Source organism: Equus caballus, chromosome 31, assembly GCF_041296265.1.
Source record: "Equus caballus isolate H_3958 breed thoroughbred chromosome 31, TB-T2T, whole genome shotgun sequence".
NCBI classification, from domain to species: domain Eukaryota; kingdom Metazoa; phylum Chordata; class Mammalia; order Perissodactyla; family Equidae; genus Equus; species Equus caballus.
Genome location: NC_091714.1, coordinates 25,916,271 through 25,936,906, shown reverse-complemented (window position 1 = coordinate 25,936,906; position 20,636 = coordinate 25,916,271). Strand labels below are relative to the sequence as shown.

The window sequence follows — 20,636 nt, the reverse complement described above, 5'->3', positions numbered from 1 at the left end:
TGACTTCCAGTGGTGGACTGTGGGGATGGTTACGCCCAGCCCTGCCGTCCACCCCTCACAGCCTCCCCGGCCTCCACTTCCAGCCTCTGCTCTCTGACTCCTCCTCAGAGAAGATGTTTTTGTTTGGTTTTAATAATTTGTTAAGATTGATCTAATTGGGAAGTTCTTATTAGGCTTCTTTACCACTTAGAACCACAGGTGACCATTCTCTTGGGAATCTACTTTTTGTTTGAACTCACAACCCTAGAGTTTATAAATTTAAAAATCTCTGTGTTTAGGACCTTGTGTAATAGTAATGAAACCAGTCTAGAGACTCAGTCCAGGCCAGGAGTTCCCATGAGTGTGCCTGGTGGTGAAGAGTCAGACAGACATGAAGTTACGTCTGCATTTTGTACTTGCTGTCTTTTTCAACTTGGGCAAGCGACTCCAGCTCCCTCAGCCTCAGTTCCTCCTAGCTGCAATGGGAATAACAAGAATGCCTCCTGCATAGTGTTACTGTGAGGGTTCCTGAAGGGATTCACGTAGCCTCATAGCACAGTGCCAGACCCTTGGCAAGCACACAGTTAGAGTTCCCTGTCAACTTCGTCGTCGTGGTCATTGCTGCCAACACCTGACACTCTGTGTCTGTGTCTGCCCCTGCCGTTCCTAGCCGGCGCACAGATGTCTTTGAATGTTTGAGATTTGCAGCAAGTCAGTCTAGGAAATGAAGCCCCTGGAAATCCCGTGGCTCCTGGATGCTTGGGCTGACATCCTGAAACACACCCGGCCACTCTGAGTGGGCCTGGCATGTGAGACCTTTTTATTTCAGTGCCCTAGAGCAGAGGTGGGCAGTACCACAAGAAGCTCTTGTCACCTATCCCATTTTTGACATAGAGGCCCCCAGTGTCTTTGGCTGTTAACATGCCCCATCCATTCATCCAACATACAGTATGGAGTGCTTTCCATGTGGCAGCCATTGTGCTAGACACTCAGCCTACGAGGATGAATAAGACATGGTTCCTGCCCTCAGGGATGGGGAGAGAGTCTTGTGAGCAAATGCAATAAAAGATTTCCCTCTAAGTACTGTGTACCGCTTTTCACTGTACGGAGCAGGCTGGTCCTTACCACTGAAAGGTAAAGAGCCATGGCCTGGCGAATGGCAGCGGACAGCACCTTCTGAGTAAGAAGCCCCTGAGGAGTGTGTGTTCTGACGACGGTGTTAGCACAGTGGAGGTCCCTGATCTCCGCACAGAGGGCATTGTTGCTGTTACGCATTGCCCAGGCTGATCCTGTACATTCCCACTCTTTCCCGATTGTTTGAACCCTAACCCTTCCATATAAAGTAGGGACACATCTTTCCTTGACAAGCATTAGATCTTGATAAATAATGGAGGAATGCGTTATGACTTTTAGGAGCGCAGTAAATAACAAGACATTGAACTCCTTTTAAAAAACCACTTACAAGTAAGTTATAATTCTGGCTCCTAAATTAGATGTGGTAATGGCTGAGCAATTTTAGAGACCAGGACAGTTAACCTAGTAGTTTTGGCTGTGGTATAATTCTGGGCCACCAATACCAAGACAGACTTTTGACTTCTTTTTGATGGGACTTGTCGGTGGCTGAGAGCCGGTGACTGCGGACCAGCATTGCTGTTTCAGTCTCACTGTACCACACAGAGACTTCTGAGCAGAAGTCCGGCATCTCACAGGCTGGTTTTGAGCTCCTGTGGCTTGGCCACTTGGACGCCCACTATAAACCTGGCTGCTCATGTTAGAGAAGTGAACTGAGGGAATTGTTTAGTAAGACTGAACTTAGAGTACACGTCCTGTTAACAATAGTTAGTAATTCATCATTATTCTAAAAGGATAGGTGGGGGATATGTGATAAATATCATCTATTTTGCTTTTTGTATTTATCCAAATGATAAAATGTTTTCTTAGAATTGATAGATGAGCCATTTCTGTATTGCCTTTGGAGACGAAAGGTGATTTCCTTGATGAGCACTCTCAGCGTGTGTCTTCTGTGCACAGGGAGACTCATGCACCTGTACGCGGTGTGCGTGGACTGCCTGGAAGGGGTTCACAAGATCATCTGCATCAAGTGTAAGTCACGGTGGGACGGCAGCTGGCACCAGCTGGGCACCATGTACACCTATGACATCCTGGCTGCCTCTCCATGCTGTCAGGTTGGTATTGACCCCCTGGAATGAGCAGTGGGTGATCCCTGGCTTCTGTCCCCAAGTGAGTGTGGAAGAGCTAGAGGCAGAACTGTGGTCCTGCTGTGGGGAGGATGAGGGCACAGAGAAGATGCTGCAGTAAGGATCAGTCGTAAAACTCCCCCAGGGTCTAGCAATGATGGTGCAGCTGTTATGGGAATACTATGCAGTCCTTAAAAAGAAGTAGTGTAGAATAATGAATGTATAACTATTTTGGAACTATTTTCAGCATTTTAAGTCAAAAAACTAGGTTATAAATGGCGTAATAGTATGCTTCCGCTTGTAAAAAGTGGACATGAAAGGGACCTGCCAGGCTGTTCCCAGAGCTGGTTTCTGGATGGAGGGATGCTGAGTGGCTCCTTTAGTTTTCTTTTTGCTTGCTTATATTTTCTAATGTTTTATATGGTTAATATATACTAAGTTGTTAGTAAGAAAAAGTTATTATTTAAAGGGAAGAATAAGGTTTTACTTTCTTTAATAGCCAGGATTTTCTTTTTGCTTCCTTTCTGAGGGACAGTGCAATTGCCCAGCACGGCCTGCCGTGTGAGGTGCTTGTGATTGACGCGAGAGAGGTGCAGTCCCCAAATCCCTGTGACAGGAGGCGTTCTCCGATGCTAGGAGAGCCTCTGAATGCTAGCTGCCCTCAGGAGGCAAGGGAAGCGTGACGCGAGAAGGCATGTCACATAAGTCCACAGAAACACAGGAGAAAAACCAAAATCCTTGGAAATGTCTCGGTTTATTTCCACGGCTTGGGGAAAGGAAATCACTTGTTCTGTAATTCCCTGATTTTCATGGGTAAGAGAGAGATTTCCCTTCACTCTTTAGTGACCAAGCCCGGCTTTTAATATAAGTAACTGACAAACACTTCATTAGTTACTCCAGTTTTGTATCTTTAGCATTATGGTTTGACTTTTATAAAGAGAATATCCTTCTATTAGCAGTTTATTCAGAAGATAACTGTCGGTTGAATTAAAAGGTGGGCAGAGTCAGTATTTCAGCTCTATTTCGTCTATATTAATGATCTCAGAAGAGGATTATGGCCCCGAGACCCTGCAGTGGTCCTTCGTAGCCTGCCGTTTAATGCTATAGGATTGACAACTTTTATGCTGTTCTAATATATGGACCACATTCCCTTTTTTAAACTTAGCCCTGGAAATGAGATATCATAGTCTTTTAGTTACTCACTGTAGCATTTTTCTTTTTCTTTAGATTGGCACTTGAGCTAACATCTGTTGCCAGTCTTCCTTTTTTTCTTTTCCTCCTCCTTCTCCCCAAAGCCCCCCCAGTATGTAGTTGTATATTCTAGTTGTAGGTCCTTCTGGTTGTGCTGTGTGGGACACTGCCTCAGCATGGCCTGATGAGTGGTGCCGTGTCCACGCCCAGGATCCAAACCGATGAAACCCTGGGCTGCTGAAGCGAAGCATGCAAACTTAACCACTCGGCCATGGGGCCAGCCCCCTCACTGGAGCATTTTATAATATGCACTGTCCCTTAATGCCAGCTCTTGAGATGAGAGAAATGAAACGAAATGGTTCCCTCCCTTTGCACACACACCACAAACAGTTATCTTTTAGAGAAATGAGGAAGTAGGAGAATGTTTGGGTCTGTCCCTCATAGACTGTGAGCACCAGAAAGGCCCTGGAGATCTAGTCCAGCTCCTTATTTCCCACGTACAACAGAGGCCTAAATCATTGCAGTGTTTACCATGTCCACACAGATGTGTCACAGCCATGAGTAAAGCCTGTTGCCTCCCAGTCTGGTGTTCTTTCTGCTACGGCACTGACAGATGGTGGGATTATTTGCTGTCTTTAGGTAGGAAAGCAGAATGTCGTCCTGCCACACTCAGCCTATTGCCATACTGTATATTTCTTCCTTAAAACAGTTGAAGCCCAGACCTTTATTTTCTGATCCTCTACTGAAATGGAAAACATATTTGATTACTGTTTAGTTTTAAAAAAAAAGTCATTTAACTATATTCACTGTGTAGGGTTAGGGTTAGACACCACCAAGGAATAAGAAGAGTCTACAATAACCAGTCGTTAGTTAGGAGAAACGAATAACAGGATAAAGAGAGAGCTTTGCTCAGAAAGATCAGTCTGTTAAAGGATGTTTCTTTCCAGTTACAGAAAGGTTGTCCATGCAATAACTGAGTTTGGCCCTGGGGAAGCTCCTTTGGTCCAAATTGCAGCCTTTCTGCTTCCTGACCTGTGGTCTTGGGCATGCTCCTTTCTCACCAGGTGCCTCAGTTTCATCATCTAAAAGTCACATGCTACTGCCTACCTCAGAGGAGTGTTTTGAGGACGAAATGGGATTATACTTCCCAATACATTTTTAGAATGAATCTAAATTGAGAGTCTGCTGTATTTATAATTTCTGGTTATTTACTTCAGTCTTGGGGCTTATTGCTCCAAGCTTAATATTGTGCTGTGAGAGAAAGGCCAGGCATGAATGAAGATAGAATCTGCTAGTGGGTCCAGAAGCCTCAGGGTAAACATAGCACTTCTTCCTGGATTATTAATTTTACTAGAATATTTTAGGCAAATTTTATTTTTACATCAAAGAAAACACAAGTGTAGTAAGGAGTAGAGTGAAAAATGAATTTTTAAAATAACCTCAGAATCTTCAAAAAAGTTTCCTGCAGGTTTGGGTGAGGGACATCAGCTTCAGCCACTCTTTAAAATCCAGGGGGAAGGGGTTTCCAATTGTTAGGGGGACTTTAGTGGAGAAGTTTACAAGTTTAGAATTTTCTTCTTACCAGTAGATGAAACTACTAGTGGAGCTACGTATCAGAAGAGAAATTAGGAGTTGTCAGTCTTGCAGACTCATCCTGCATCCTGGAATGTACATCTTGTGCCTTGCATACCCTGTTTTTGGTAATAAAGGGGACTCTTCGCTAAACTCTTATCAGTTCTCCAGAAGTGACAGACTGGCATTTTGGTTGGGGTGACTTTGATAGTGTTGTGGGGCAGAAGGGTGGTGGCTGACGGTGTCCGTGTTCCCCCAGGCCCGCCTGAACTGCAAGCACTGCGGGAAGCCCGTGATCGACGTGCGGATCGGGATGCAGTACTTCTCCGAGTACAGCAACGTCCAGCAGTGTCCACACTGTGGGAACCTGGACTACCATTTCGTGAAGCCATTTTCTTCCTTCAAAGTTCTTGAAGCTTATTGATGAAAGCTTTGCTTTAGTAATAGCTATTTTATTGATATTATTACTTTATTACATATCTTTTATAGGGAAACATTCTGTGACATTAATTTCTTTTCTAATTTAACAGAGAGTTCCTTTGTGTGTGTGCCACTAAAATGGGGCTGCCCCTTGCCCTCTCTTGACTCCTGAGTGTCAGTCCGTGGTCCTGACCAGAGCCCAAATGGGTCCCCTGTGAGTCTGGGGTAGCAGTTCGGTATCCCTGAGAGTCAGTCTCTCAGGCAGCTTTGAAGGTGATGGGGGGATGGGGTGAGTTGAGGAAGGGATTACGTGGCTATAAACTAAGAGCATGGTAGGAGTGCGAGGAAGCTTTTACTGAAGTGCTAACCGTCTGAAGACCCACTTCTAGATCTTCTCTGGGCCTTGGAAAACCATGTGACACATGAATGTAAGCCTGTGCCTGGAGAGCTGACGGTGTTAGTCTGGCCTGTTGTGGCGTTCGGCCGCACGCACTGTCCTGCAGTTTACCCTCACAGACAGGTTATTTGAGTGGACACGAGTGCTGTTTCTGTCACTGTTGTAGTTTGTCTGTTTTCATACTGAAAATAATATCCAAATTATAAGATATACGAAAGCTATTGGTGTTGCAAATATCTGTAGCTAAGCCACCCTAGAACAGAGAGAATATACTAAATGAATGTGGAAATGGTGACACTGACTCAAGAGGGCAAAAGCGCAGACCCCCGTCATTTGAATTGAGTCTGAAGTTGGTCTCCTTAGCTCTTAAGGAAGATCGGGAATGACTCGATTTGGGCGGTACTGATTTATATAGATTGCACTGTTGAAGTGCCCTGTGAACTCCTCCCGGGCAGTACTCACAGCACAGACCCTAACTGGGGAGTTTCAGAACAGTCATTGCCATCGTTATCTTCCCCAAAATTGCTCACAGCCACATTTTACCCATTTAATATTGAGTTTCCAAAATCTTATGATTTGACCCTGGGAAGGAAAGGAAAATATTGTTTGTGAGGATATGAAGAAAAGAATAATTTTAATATTTTCTTTTTAAGTGTATTCATTTTGGAAAATCACTGATTGCAATGTATAACAATATGTTTGAAAATAGATCATTTTAAAGATCCCCATGGTACGTTACCATTGGTGAAACAAGATGATAATTTATGTAACTGTATTAGCCAGAGCATTGGGCTTCCAAAATACAGCCTTCTGTTCATTAGATCTTGAGGATTTTAATAGATTGACACCCCATACCTTATAGAATTGGAGTTGGAATATGATTTCTCAAAAATGAATTTGATAATTTCAAGTATAATATGCATATGTGCCAAAAGAATGCTGCAAATATAATTATGGGTAGCCAAATTTGGGGTTATGTGAACATTTTATATTGCTCATTTTGTTTATGTAATTTTTTTTCTGGGAAAAACAGTTGTTTTTCCTCTCAGAAGTGTTTAGGCATTATTGCACGTGAGTTTCAGTTCTGCTACATGAACTGTTAGCTGTTTTGTTTGAAGCAACACAGCACTAAAGAACCAGTATTGTTGACTAATATGCTTCATCTTTCAGTTTGGATGGTTGTAATTCAGTTTACCACATCTAGTTTGGTGTTTGATGATCTGAAAAATATTTCACAGTGAGGGCAATGCTCAGTGCCTGGAAGAAGCAGACAGTCATTATTGGTCTGACAATATTTGATGCAACTGAAAGAGCTCCATGGACATGACCCTTGCACATTTGTCTGTAATACACAATGCTGTAATTGAATTGTTTCCCTGTTGATTCTCTCATGTACCCAAGTATAAAAATTGGTAAGTTTCTCTTGTCTTCAGAGTACCATTAGGATTTTATTTCTGAATTTAAAATGAATATTAAAATATTTGTAATGCTGTTCTTTAACCTGCCTAAATTTTTATAGAGAAGCCTGCTAATATTGTTGTCCTCATACTTAAAGTTTCCACAAAGATCTCATTCAGCAAGCTCCTCAGTCTAAAACCGCTGTGAGTGTTGTGTATGATGCGTTTAGTATTTTCTACTTGTATTGTTTGCTATTCCCTGAAAAGTAAATATGATGAGATTTCACTGTAATTGGGTGAAATTTGCTTTTGGCCTTTATTTTAATGATAAAATTAGGATTCTCTGGATGCTGCAGTTATGTAAAAGGAGAGACCTGGGTATCATATCTGAGGATATCTTTTGCCTTTAAGGCACTGCATTCTCATCTAAAAGGGATAATTTGGCTGATCTTAGAATAAAATATAGTTGAGTGTGCAACAATGTGAAGAATAAATCTTATTTTGGAAATCTGATGACCTTAATATTTTCCTCATGGTTTTCTCAAAGTACTTAGCTCTGAGTACCTTAATGGGAATTGGAATATGTCAAAAAAGAAAATTATTTGTGATGTGGTTTGGATATTAGTCACCCAAGAGATCTATTTTCTGATGAGCAGTGTTCAATAATATGAACCACTCATAAGTGACTAGTAATGTCAATGTGATTTTTCATCTCTAACTTTTTTTATCATTTATTTTAAGGAGTTACATAACTTGAACAAACAAAACTATATGCTTTAGTTTAGTGAGAAGACTTTCTGACAGTCTTGTCATTTTCTCTTTAGACCAGCTCAGCTCTCCACTCTTCTGGTTGCATCTGAAGCAGTTGATAGACTGGATTTAGCCCTTAAGAGAGAGACATTGGCCATGACAGTGGGGAGTGGGGTGAATTATCCCATTCTAATTAAGAAAGAGCTTTCCCAAAATAGTCTCTAATTTCCAGTTTTTGTAAAAGAAGTTCGTTTTTGGAGTAAAAAGTATTTTCATATCTGTTTGGGGGAAGTTAACGCATCAGGAAAGAATATTATTAGGTGTTTAAACCCTGAAACAAACATATACTGATGCATAACTTAGTAGATCACCGAAACTAACTTGCTGAAATCTTTGGTTTTGTCCTGTGAGACCAGTGCTTGACATCGTCTGTTCTCCTGAGCCCAGTTGGTGGCTCCAGTTTGCTTTTCTCTTCGGTCTCGTGGTAGCAGCCTTGGTCGTTTTCGTTGGAGGTTGGAGAGGAGCTGAGGAGAAAGTGCTCTTCGGGGTTTTGATTCCTCTGCTAGGACGCTGCCTAAACCAGCTCATCTCAATGTCCTGTTGACTTTATTATTATTCCGGGTAGTTGAAAGAAAAGAAAATGGATGGACGTCATTAAAACCAGCTCAAAAATATATTCTTGTCAGTAAAGATTTCTTGTTGAGATGTCTTGGATTGCACTTTCGTGGAGGGAAAACAGTGTAAATAGTTAAAGAATGTTGATAAAATTGAAACATTTGGTTATGGAATTGTGTGTGGTGTTAGAAGGTTTCTGTTTGTGAAATGTCTGTATTAAAATAATAAAATTTCAGAAACTAACATTGTACTCTCTTTATTGTGTCACTTTATTTTTTGTTGGGATTCAAGGTTTTTGAGCTTGGGCTTGTTTGATCAAAAAGATAGTAGAGCAGAGTTTCTGAGGCTTTGATCACCATTCAGGCAGCTGTTCCAAAGTCACTGCAGCAGCTAATGAAAGCTGAGCTTTTGTGCTGCTGGAGGGGGACGTACCCCTGCAAACCCCCTGCAGCCAGACGAGCCAGAGGAGCATTCTGTGGAACCAGGCTGCTTCCCTGTGGGGAGTCCAGAGTTACCGTGCTGGTTATAGGGGAATCTGTTGAAAAGATAGATAATGCTGTTCTACGAGTGTTTTCTTTGGTTCCTAGACCTATAACAATTTTCATAATGATGAGACTTGATTATATGCTGCTTCATTATACCAAAATGAAAACTGAGTTGTAATTAAGCTTCTTGCTGACTTTAGGCACTGTGATCAAGTACAGTTTATCTTTCAAATCTGTGTGTCGCCTTTATTTCAGGTAGTCTCAGCCAATGGATTGAAATCGACAAAACATTAGACACGGGGTAAGATGTGGAGATGTGTGTCCAGTCTGCCAGTAGATTCAAAGCCACTTATTTACTACAGGCTCTGACACATACATTTTATTTTATTTAAAGGCTTAAGGGCTCAGGACATTGTGATTTCTGTCAACTGTAATTTATATCAACAAAACTCCTTTGTAATTATAAGGAAAGTAAAGTTCCTACTTTAGTAGAAAGAGAAAAACCAAAGTTAAACAGTGATTGATAGGAATTAAGTTTATTGAAAGAAAAATCTTATTTGTTCTTAGTGGTTTCCATGTCTTTAAATCTTATTATTGTTTTGACTTAAATTTAGCAGCAATTGCTAATTGTGTAGGCTGTTTTCTCTAGTAAAGAGTTAAATTTTGGAATTAAAATGCTAGTCTTGAGCTTTTGTTCTTGTGTTCTCTCAGCTCACCACACCTGGGATAAACCTTATCTAATGTTTGTGAAATATCTGTGAAGATAGTAAAGCGCTTTCCAGACGTACTGTTTGAAATAACAGTTTTACAGAATATTTTTCATCTAATGGCAACCTTTAGCATTGTGGTGGTGACTTTATAAGCCTCATCTGGTATTGCTAAGCCTCAGGGACAGCAAAAATAAAAATAAACACAGCACTTTGTCTTACGGAGTTCAGTAGAACAACACTGAGTACATTTGTCAGTGTTCAAATGAAATCGGCCACCATGGCACCGTTTCCTGGTGATGGATGGACACCGTGCCAAGTGCTTCTGAGGTACTGATTGGAAATGTAGATCATACCTTCAAATCAGGTTTAGAACTCTCTAATTACATTCCTCAGAAACCTGAAAGTGGGAAAGTCATAGCCATAACAATCAGAATTTAGGAATGCCAGAATTTAGAGGAAGGACCACATTTTTCGTTGTATTCACATAGTATGTTTGTTAAATTGCGTTGATTGCTGTACTCATTTTAGAAACAAACTGAGGCTCAGGGAACTTAAATCTGCGTAGTAAGTTCACATAGTTAATGGCTAACTGGGAGTTAGATGGACTCGCTCTCCTAGTGCTCAGAATGAGGTCCGTGGATGGGCACTTTGTTTTCAGCCGAGAGGAAGCTGTGGGTTGGTTTTGACAGGACGGTAGGGTTAAAAGGTAGAGTGACCCTCGCTGCAGCAGCACAGGCGCTAAAATGGAAGTCCTTCTGAGAGGCTCTGCTGGGACCCGTGTGTAGGGTTGACGAGCAGATTTTAAAGGATCCCCTAGTTTTAGACAGGAAAAAAACAGCACTTTTCTAAAAGGGGAAAATAATATTTGAAACCAATAATTTTGTATTTTATTTCATTTTTCATGCATTAATTTTTTGACATCTGTTCCCTTTTAAGTGAGATCATTGCTTGAAGAGACCTAAGTGTAAGGCGACATTTTTAACAGTCTATGCTAAGAATCCATCATTTTATTCACTTTGCGATCTAACTTGGAGATGTTTGTGGTTTCAGACACGTCAAGCTGTCAGATTTGATGGTATCAGTCCATCTAATTTGGACAGGGTTTTCCTTTTTGGCTAACTTCAAACAGTTTCTCTTGGAGTGTTTCATTTTCAGTTTCTCACTATTTTGACTAAAGCTCTGGTATATCAGACTTTTTGAGTTGCTAAACCCTATCACTGGTTATGTGAATTCCACACAGCCTTAGGGGGAAAAGGTGCTAGTTATGTGTTTCTTTCAGAGAATTAAGATTTTTCATGGTTTAGGGGCTATCTCTTGAGCTAATAATTAGTGATAATCCAAGTTAATGCAAAACCAGGCACTGGCAATCAATGCCTTACACTTTATTTTCATCACATTAACAAATCACGTATTTTTTGAAGCTCTGATGACACAGCAGGTGGTTGATAAGTAAAGGTTGGGCTGGCCCGTGGCTGAGTGGTTAAGTTCGAGGGCTCCTCTTCAGCAGCCCAGGGTTTCACTGGTTTGGATCCTGGGCAGGGACATGGCACCACTCGTCAGGCCATGCTGAGGCGGCGTCCCACATGCCACAACTAGAAGGACGCACAACTAAAGCATATACAACTATGTACTGGGAGGATTTGGGCAGAAAAGGCAGAAAAAAAAAAAAAAGATCGGCAACAGTCATTAGCTCAGGTGCCAATCTTTAAAAAAAAAAAACAAAAAAAAAGGGCAAGTGAGCCCCCAGGCTAGGGTTTGAGGATTCAGGACCCCATGGCTCTAAAAATAGAGAGGCTTTGGGCAGAGAGGCGGATGGTGGCAGTGCTGGGAGCTATTGTGACTGCGTCAGAAAGCTTAATGGAGACCATAACATTGCCCAGGACACTTAAAAGGTCAGTTTACTTTGGGCAGGAGTTAGAGCAACCTTGGTTATCTCACACTGCTCAGAAACACTGGCAGTAGCATATGCCTTTGATGAATAGTATATGAGAACACGAATTATTACCTAATAAATGCTGTTTATCTTATAGACAGCCTTTCAAAAAACAGCCTAAGTCATATTAGGTGGGGGTGGTCTTTGGTGATGGCAGAGTTGAGAAAGGCCATTTTTCAGAAGTGTCTGCTTTTTCTAATCCTTTTCTTACCTCTTGTGCCTGTCTCTCTCCTACCTTGTCCTTTCTCCTGCTTTCCTGTTGTGTCAAGTTCCTGAACCATTGGAATACGGTAAAAGCCCTCTGACAAACCCAGACATGAGCTGGTCAGTAAATCGAAAAAATTAGTTTAAAAAACAGCTTCCTACAATTGGCATAGAGATAGGGAACTTGATCAATGGAAGGATGGAGTCCAGAAATAGACCCACGCTTACATATATGGTTAGTTGATTTCTGATAAAGGTGTAAAGAGAATTCAGGGTAGAAAGGATAATGTAATGTGGAGCTGGAACATCCATATGACGTCCATATACAAAAGCCAACCAACCAAACCTGGGTCCAGACTCACACCGTATTAAAAACAGTGGATCATAGATCTAAATGTAAAGTCTAAAAATGGATACAATTGGATTTTATTAAAATTAAGAACTTCTTAAAAGACATTGTTAGAATACAAAGACAAACCACAGACTGGAAGAAGAGGATTTGTATCCAGACATATGAAGAACTCCCAAAATGTATCAATACGAAGACTAGATGACCCACTTAAAAGGGCAAAATATTTGAACGCACTGCCAAAAAAACCCAAAAACTGACAAATACATGATAAGATACTCAATATAATCATTAGGGAAAGCAAATTAAAACCACAACAAAATACTGCTAAACACCCATTGGATGACTGAAAATGACAACACCGATTACTGGCAAAGGTGTGGGGTAACAAACCCTTGTACACTGCTGATGGGAAATGGTTTGGCAGGTTTTGAGAAGTTAAACATCGTATCCTCTGTCCCAGTCACTCCACTTCTCTGTATTCACCCAAGAGAAGTGAAAGCATGTCCACACAGACGTGTTCATGAATGTTGATAGCAGCTTTATTTGTAAGAGCCCCAAATGGAAACAACGCAGATGTCCATCAACAGGAGAATGTATGAACAAAATGTGGAATATCTGTACAGTAAAATACTACTCAGCAATAAACAGGAGCAAACCATTGATACATGCAACGACATGGGTGAATCTGAAAATACACTGACGTGAGAAGCTAGAGGACAAAAGAGTACCTACTGTGTGATTCCATTTACGTAAAACTTTAGAAAATGCAAATGCGGAGGGCGCTGGCCCAGGGGCACAACGGTTAAGTTTGCACATTCCGCTTCTTGGCAGCCCGGGGTTCGCTGGTTTGGATCCCAGGTGTGGACATGGCACCGCTTGGCATGCCTTGCTGTGGTAGGCGTCCCATGTATAAAGTAGAGGAAGACGGGCACGGATGTTAGCTCAGGGTCAGGCTTCCTCAGCAAAAAGAGGAGGACTGATAGTAGTTAGCTCAGGGCTAATCTTCCTCAAAAAAAAAAGAAAGGAAATGCAAATGCATCTATAGCGATCTATCAGTGGTTGCCTGGGGTGGGCGGAGGGATAGTAACGGAGAGGGGAGAGGAAGACTGCCAAGGGGAGGGAGGAAACTTGTGGGGGTGACTTGTGTACATAATCTTGATTGTGGTGATGGTTTCATAGGTACATACAGTTGTCAAAATTTCCTCTTTACTTTGGGTATGTGTAGTTTATTGTATCTTAATTATACCTCCATAAAGCAGAAAAAATACCCCCACTAGAGATGACTTGTATACCATAAACATTTTATTTAAATTGAAACCAGGAACACACATTCATTTGACAGCTTTGGCTCTTCCCTTTGTTTTAGTGTGTGATCCCTGCAGCTGTAGGACTGTGCTGCCTTTCTTGCACAACTCACCTTTTGTGATGCATCCTTTAAGCATACTTCCTCTTTGATTCTCTTTAAAATGGAGTGAGAACTTAAGGACACATGAGAAACGGTATCAATATAACAACTCCCCAGAGTTTTGGGATTTCTGTCCCATCATCTTTTACTGTTTTATCTCTGGTTGATTCAACAATGTTTATGTGTATATGATTTGCCTTATCTTTCCAAAGCATCATACTGAGTTATTGAAACAGTATTTTCTTTTAATAATTATGTCATTGGTTTATATACTATTTTTATTAAATTACGTTATTACAGTGACATATATGACTGGCATAAACAAGTTGGGGAACAGAGAGACTACTTTTTGGTAAGCACACTACTTTGCTGGGGGAAACTGTACACAGACCCTACCTAATAAAGAGAGGCTACCGGCCACCAGCATTCATGGGCCTGAGGGCGTTCATCCCCGTGCACTTATGAATTAGAGTGAATTAGAATCAGTGCTTTTGCTGGACTGGCTCAGTAAAGGTCAGTTGAGAGAGATTCTATTGCTCAAACTATTGCACACTGTCCTCCTCTGTAAATATGAAGAGTCTCTACCTGGAGGGAGGGGTATTATGAAGGGTTAAGTGAAATAATGTAAATAGTGTAATGCAATCCCTGGCATGGAGCACACGCTGAGCATGTGCCTTATTATGATCGTGTATGTTATTCCAGAAAGCATTCTTCTAATGTTAGGGCAGGAAGGACCTTAGAGATTGTCTGACTCACCTGTTTATTTTCCCGATGAGGACAATGTCTCAACAGCACGCGCATCAGCCTGCAGGGATGAAGGTCTTGCCCCTCACCAGCGAGATGGTAGCCCTGCAGACACTCCCCAGGAGGCTTCTTGCAAGGGGCTCCGGAGAACTGGAGAGTTCTCCAATACCGGAAGGAGTTGCAGACCGTACGTCAGACTCACAACAGAGCTGCTACCTTGTTCAGAAGGCTGCTCCTCTTCAGTAGCTGTGAACATCTTTTAAGAACATTTGCTGAGTTCTGCTATTCAAGCGTCGGTGTTCCTTCACACGGCTCCTCAGTGAGTGTGTGAAGTGAGATAAAACTGCGCCACCATGAGGCAGTGAGAGATGAAGCGGGTGAGATGGTTGTGAACTAATAAACAGATGAGATCTGACTTAGGTGGGTTAGAAATTTTGTGAAAGCCGTATTTGTTTTTTTCCACTTGGGTTTAGCTTCAAACTGAGACCTAAACTCAAAAAACTCCATTTCTTTCCCTTGGTGAAAGCAAACGGCTACTGGTCAGTTATAGTGATTGCTTTTTCATCTGAAGGATGGCATCCACACTCCTGACTGAGTGCAGTGAACGTCACTGGGAAACAAGAACACTGGAATGGGCTGGAAACAGACCATGGTCACTCTGAGCTGGCCAGGATAATGCCCTTGAGTTTTGGTGTTTGATTCTTCTGGCTCCATCCAGTGTGGGGAATCTAGGTTGTAGGATGCACCTGCTGAAATGCTGTAGGGCTGTTAACCCCTGAGAGGCATCTGACTCGCTCAGCCAACCACGCTCAGTGCCGGTCTCAGAGGCTGGAGGCCCAACTATACACTCAAGCAAATCACTTAAATTTTCAGATCATGCTTTCTGTTATAGCATGAAAACATAAATACCAACTTTCTAACATTCTTAGTGTGAGATTCAATGAATAGGCTAAATGAATGTATAAATTCTTCAGTGAAAAATAGACACAAGAGCTTATTAAAGTGAGCAAGTCAGTGATGACTCCATTTGTTTCTACTTTTACAAAATGGTATCTGTCTCAGATGCCTGTGATCTTTGGTATTAAACAGCTGTGACTTCTCAATAAAACTAGTCTTTCACATGTGCTTCTCGACATACTAAATGCTAGTCAGTTCAGCATTTCTTGTGCACATGCTATGTACAGGGGTAGGAGCTAAAAGGAGCTATGATTGTTTTTTCAGAAAGCTGATCATCTTCAATAGCTGGGAACATCTTTTAAAAACTTTGCTGAATTCTGCTTTTGAAGTGTCGGCCTTCTGTGAGAGGTGACAAGACTTCTCGAGGTATAGACACCTAAAATATTCCTTGCTGAGAATTGCTGTGTTTGTCTATGATCTTCTACTCCAAGACTGAAGTGAAATTTTAAATGTAAGTCCTTTTAAAAAGAATTAATTGAAATTCCAACAAAGCATTTTGTCTCATAAGGTTTGCGTTTTTAGATTAAGAAGAATGTTATTAGACTGGAAAAATTATGAAAGAGAAATTTCACGTGTGGTGCACCTGTCACGTTTCTGTCAGGTTTGTTGATGCGTATGTGGTACTCTGTGTGCAGGGATGCAAGTGCTTTCCAAAGAGCTATGTTGGAATCTCAGTCACTTTCCAGCTTTAATCTGGTGTCTGTCTAGGCGGGGTGTGGGCTGTGGTGGTTCTTCTTTTGAAATTGGGATTTTCACATTAAGCATTTATGTGATGTTTACTGTAAAAAGTACTAATGTTTTATTATAGCTTTGGGGGTAGAAACACTGCAATGGAGGTGACAGGCATATTCTGCTTCTGTTGCTAAAAACTTTGTGATTTCTCTTAAAGCTGATGTGCATGTTTGGATTTGCATTAGTTGAAAGTTTTAAGAAAATATCTCTAACAAATCAGCTAAGCTATGTGAGGAAGTGTATTCAAAATTGCTAAGTTTTAAAGTTCAAAAGAGATGATTTTATCTACGAAGAATAATGTTTAAGATAGTTGAGTCGAAGTTTTTTCTGTTAGAACTGCCTCTATTTTGAGGTGGGACAAGGACTTTGGCACTTTTAGTTTTCTTGGCTTACATATAATTTTAATTAACAAGATACTAATTATGAACCTGAAGATTTCAAAATTTGTTATTAAACTCAAAAGAAAGGAAATCAGAAAGGTCTTGAAGTAAATGGAGTTCTCTGCTTATGGAGATGTGCTCATTCTGAAAGTATACATTTCTTGGTTGGATTTCTAATATGCGCCAAGGAAGCAAGCTTTTGAGTCTTCAAAGACAATACTGTCCTTGCAGCTGTGAGGGGTGTACGTGGAGGAGGGCAGAGCTGGATGAAAACAGAGCTGCAGAGGATTGCAGCGTCAGCACTTCGTGAGGATGACCATGTTGGCATGAAGCTGCTCAGATGTGGGGTCCAGAAGCCGCTGGGCTGTGGTGCTCTGGACCCCGGGTGAGGGGATTCCACGTAGATGCCACTCTGACTGTGCGCTCCTCAAGGCAGGATCTACGTTCTAACATCTTGTGTTCATAATGCCTTAGATGGGGCCTTCCCTGCTAGCTATCTGTTAAATGAACAGCTGAATGCATTGGCAGCTTTGCATACCAGAGACAAAAATGAGCCAGTTGTGGGAGAATCAGCCAACTTTTCTTTTCACCTGTTGTACTATAGTAGACATTATACTACATTTCCTAGGTTTTTGTTTATAAGGGTTTTTTTGGGGGTGGTGCGGATTAGCCCTGAGCTAACATCTGCTGCCAATCCTCCTCTTTTTGCTGAGGAAGACGGGCCCTGAGCTAACATCCATGCCCATCTTCCTCCATTTTATATGTGGCATGCCTGCCACAGCATGGCTTCACAAGTGGTGCGTAGGTCTGCACCCAGGCCACCAAAGTGGAGCATGCTGACTTAACCGCTGTACCACCGGGCCAAACCCCTCCTGGCTTTTGTTTTTAATGCCTGCTCCTTTGGGGGATTCCTTTCAGAAAATTAAATATCAAAATATTAAAAGTAAAGAAGATACTTGGATCACAAAAACTGACCTGTATTCTGAGCCATTGGTAAAAATCGCTTTCTCTCTCACATATTTAGAATAAAGGTGATTGTGTTCAAGATTATTCAGAAGTTAACATTAAAAATTAGAGTTAGAGAATGTCAGAAATAGAAGGCACTTTAACAGTCATCTTTCTCAATCTCCTTACTGCATAGAAAGGGAAACAAAGATTGCTTAGCATCGAGTGGCAGAGTAGCCACTAGCCACATGTGGTCATTCAAGTTAAATTTTAAAAGTTTACATTAAAAATCCACTTCCTAAGTAGAACTAGCCATATTTCAAGTCCTCAGTAGCCACATGTGGCTAGTTGCCATCGTATTGGACAGTGCCAGTTGTAAAACATTTCCAGCAGTGGAGGAAGTTCTACTGGACTGTGCTGAACTAGATTTTTTCACTGAAGCTCTTTCTTCTCCATTGTGAAAACCTTAAGGAATGGATGCTTGATGATCGGCCCCAACACTGTATCATAAATTTCAATAAAGAATTTAAAATTGGAAACAAGGTGTGAAATGATTTTTTCACTGATTATTCATTTTTGGTTATCCTAGGATGAAGGTGTACCCAGGAGACTCCTGGAGTGCGTGTGGTTCATTCAGGCATCAACAGCCTTAAGTGAGCAATCGCAGAGCCACGTCTGTGAGACGAATGGAAAGGGCTTATGTAGCACTTGTCTGCCTCACGTGAAACGCCAAGATTAATTTCAGGTCTGTGTTAAGTGAGAGGAACTTCCTAAGGCTGGCGTTCTGACAGCCCTGCTCCCCTGCTCTTCTATGAGCGGCTAAACATACACTTAACTCAGTTTTTAATAATTTAATATTAATGGCTTTTTTACATTGATAATGCCTTATGAACCTTCATCAGACTTAATCCAAGATGATTTTTCTTTGTTGAGTGGTTCTGATAGATCGCAGTACTAATTGGATTATTCTAGGTAACAGCAAAATAAGTAGGGGCTGAATCTTGGTTTTTACTCTTGTTTTATTTGTTCACTTAATTAACATTTCGAGAAGCCTCTAGAGTCCCAGGTCTTGTAGATTTACCATGCTTGATTGCTAATGCCAGCTGAGGGCTATAAACTGAGGGTATTGAGGAAAATAAAATCCTGCAGCACAGTCTTAGATCAGAGTCAGTCCTATAAAGCTATTAAGAAAATATCATCTTCTTTATGAAGCCCACCCTGACTGCCCTATTTATATAGCAACCCTTCTGGCTTTCCTGATTTCTCTTTTCATGCACTATTTTTCAATAGTATTTATCATCTTCTGAATCATTTATTATGCTTATTTTTTATTGTGTGTCTCTCCCCACTAAAATCTAAGCCCCTTAAGGGTGTCAATTTTTTGGGGGGGTTGTCTATTTCACTGGTATATATCAAGTGTCTGGAATAGTTCTTGGTGTGTAGAATATGAGAATAAATAAACAGTTATTGAATAAATGAGGGAAATATAAAGAGTTGAGAGAAATAGTTATTGAATGAATGAATGGGTGAATATGATCACAAAGAGTGATGGTTTCATTTGATTACTGCATTAAGACTATTGTGAAGTTCACCAGTGACCTCCATGTGTTAAAACCAGTGGTCATTTCTCAGACCTCATTGTACTTAAACTATTAATAGCATTTAACACAGTGATCTCTCCATCTTCAAGGACACCACATGGTCCAATTTTCCCTCCTACCTTACTGGCCAGCTCCTTCTCCATCCCTCGTTAACTGCTTCTTCTTCATCTCCCCAATCTCTTAACAGTGGAGTACCTCGGTTCTCAGTCTTTGACCCTCTCTTCTGTTCTATCTGTGCTCATTGTCTTGATGATCTCATCCTGTCTTGTGGTTTTAAATGCTAACCATATAGTGAGGACTCCTAACTGTATGTATCTAGCCCAGACTTCTCCCCTAAACTCCCCAAAACAAATTACCCCCAAATTTCAATGGCTTACAGTGCCAAACATTTATTTCTTGTTCATCGGTTTGCAGTTCAGCTGCATCTCAGCTCTAGGCTATGGGTTGGGTTTAAATTTTCTCCTCGTTCCATGGGCAGATCTTCTCTGCCTGTCTTCTCATTCTCAGACCCCAGGATGAAGGTACAAGCTCTATCTGATTTGAGCTATTCTCAGAGCAGAGAAGAGGAGCAAGAGGACAGGGGGAAATTTTTGATGCCTCTAGACATGGCATATGGCACATCTGCTCACATTCGATTGGCCAAAGCAAGTCACATGGCCACGACCAAAGTCAATGCAACAGGGAAGTATCCTCCAGTAAATGGAAAGGGAGGGAATGGTTCTGAACAACAATATAGTCTGGCAGAATGTCTATTAGACGTTTTAGGCTTGACATACGCAACACTGAGTTCCTGATCTTTCCTTTTAAACCTGCTTCTCCTGCACTCCTCCCCATTTCAATTACTGGCTACTCCAATTGCTTAGACTAAAATACTTGAAATCATCCTGAACTCTTCTTTTTCGTGCTCTATATCCGATGTTTTAGAAAATCTTCTCAACTCGGCCATAAAAATATGTTTAGAGTCCCCCAGCTTCACACAATGCAGTGCTACTACTTGGTCCAAGTCGTCGTCTCTTGCTCAGCTCATTACAGTAGCGTACCAGTCTGTCTTCTTTCTTCTGTCTGTTCTCTTAGTGTATTTTCAATGTAACAGCCCTGCTCAAAACTGTGTAATGTTTCTCTTTTCCTCTCAGAGTAAAAGTCAAAATCCTTAAAATGGCCAAAAAGGAACTACCTGATCTGGCTCCCCATTCCTTCTCTGTGTGGGTCTGTCACCACTGCTTCCCTTGCTCACTGTCTCAATGATGTCTCCTTGCTATTCCTCCATCATACCAATGTGTTTCCACTTGGAGTAGTTTTATATCGCCATGATAACAAATCACCACAGATAGAGGCTTCAAACAAGACAAATTGTTATCTTATAGTTTTATAGGTCTGAAGTCTGACACAGCTCTTGGTGGGCTAAAATCAAGATGTTGGCTGGGCTGCAAGCCTTTCTGGAGGCTTGAGAGGAGAATCTGTTTCCTTGCTCTTCCAGCTTCTAGGGGTTGCCTACATTCTGCAGCTCATGGCCCCTTCCTCCATTTTCAAATCCAATGCTGGTGGGTTGAGTCCTTCTCACATTGCATCACTCTGACATCATTTTCCACCTGCCTCTTCCACTTCTGAGGACCTTTGTGAGTATATTGGGCCTAGCCAATAATCCAGAATAATCTCCTTATTTTAAGGT

The 20,636-nt window shown here is 41.4% G+C and overlaps 1 protein-coding gene across 4 annotated transcripts in view; it reads left to right on the top strand.

Annotated features, from left to right (window-relative positions):
- Nucleotides 1-8,762, top strand: part of HECA (hdc homolog, cell cycle regulator) — a 43,842-nt gene extending 35,080 nt beyond the window's left edge. For 2 of the 4 annotated variants that reach the window (XM_023633032.2, XM_070256471.1), the window contains exons 3-4: nucleotides 1,921-2,165; nucleotides 5,200-8,762. In XM_023633032.2, coding sequence (XP_023488800.1) covers nucleotides 1,921-2,165; nucleotides 5,200-5,364 — 410 coding nt within the window. In that variant the 3' untranslated portion in view covers nucleotides 5,365-8,762. The remainder of the gene's footprint in view (nucleotides 1-1,920; nucleotides 2,166-5,199) is intronic. The other 2 variants (XM_023633033.2, XM_070256472.1) reach the window with 1 other exon arrangement.
- The last annotated feature ends 11,874 nt before the right edge of the window (nucleotides 8,763-20,636 follow it).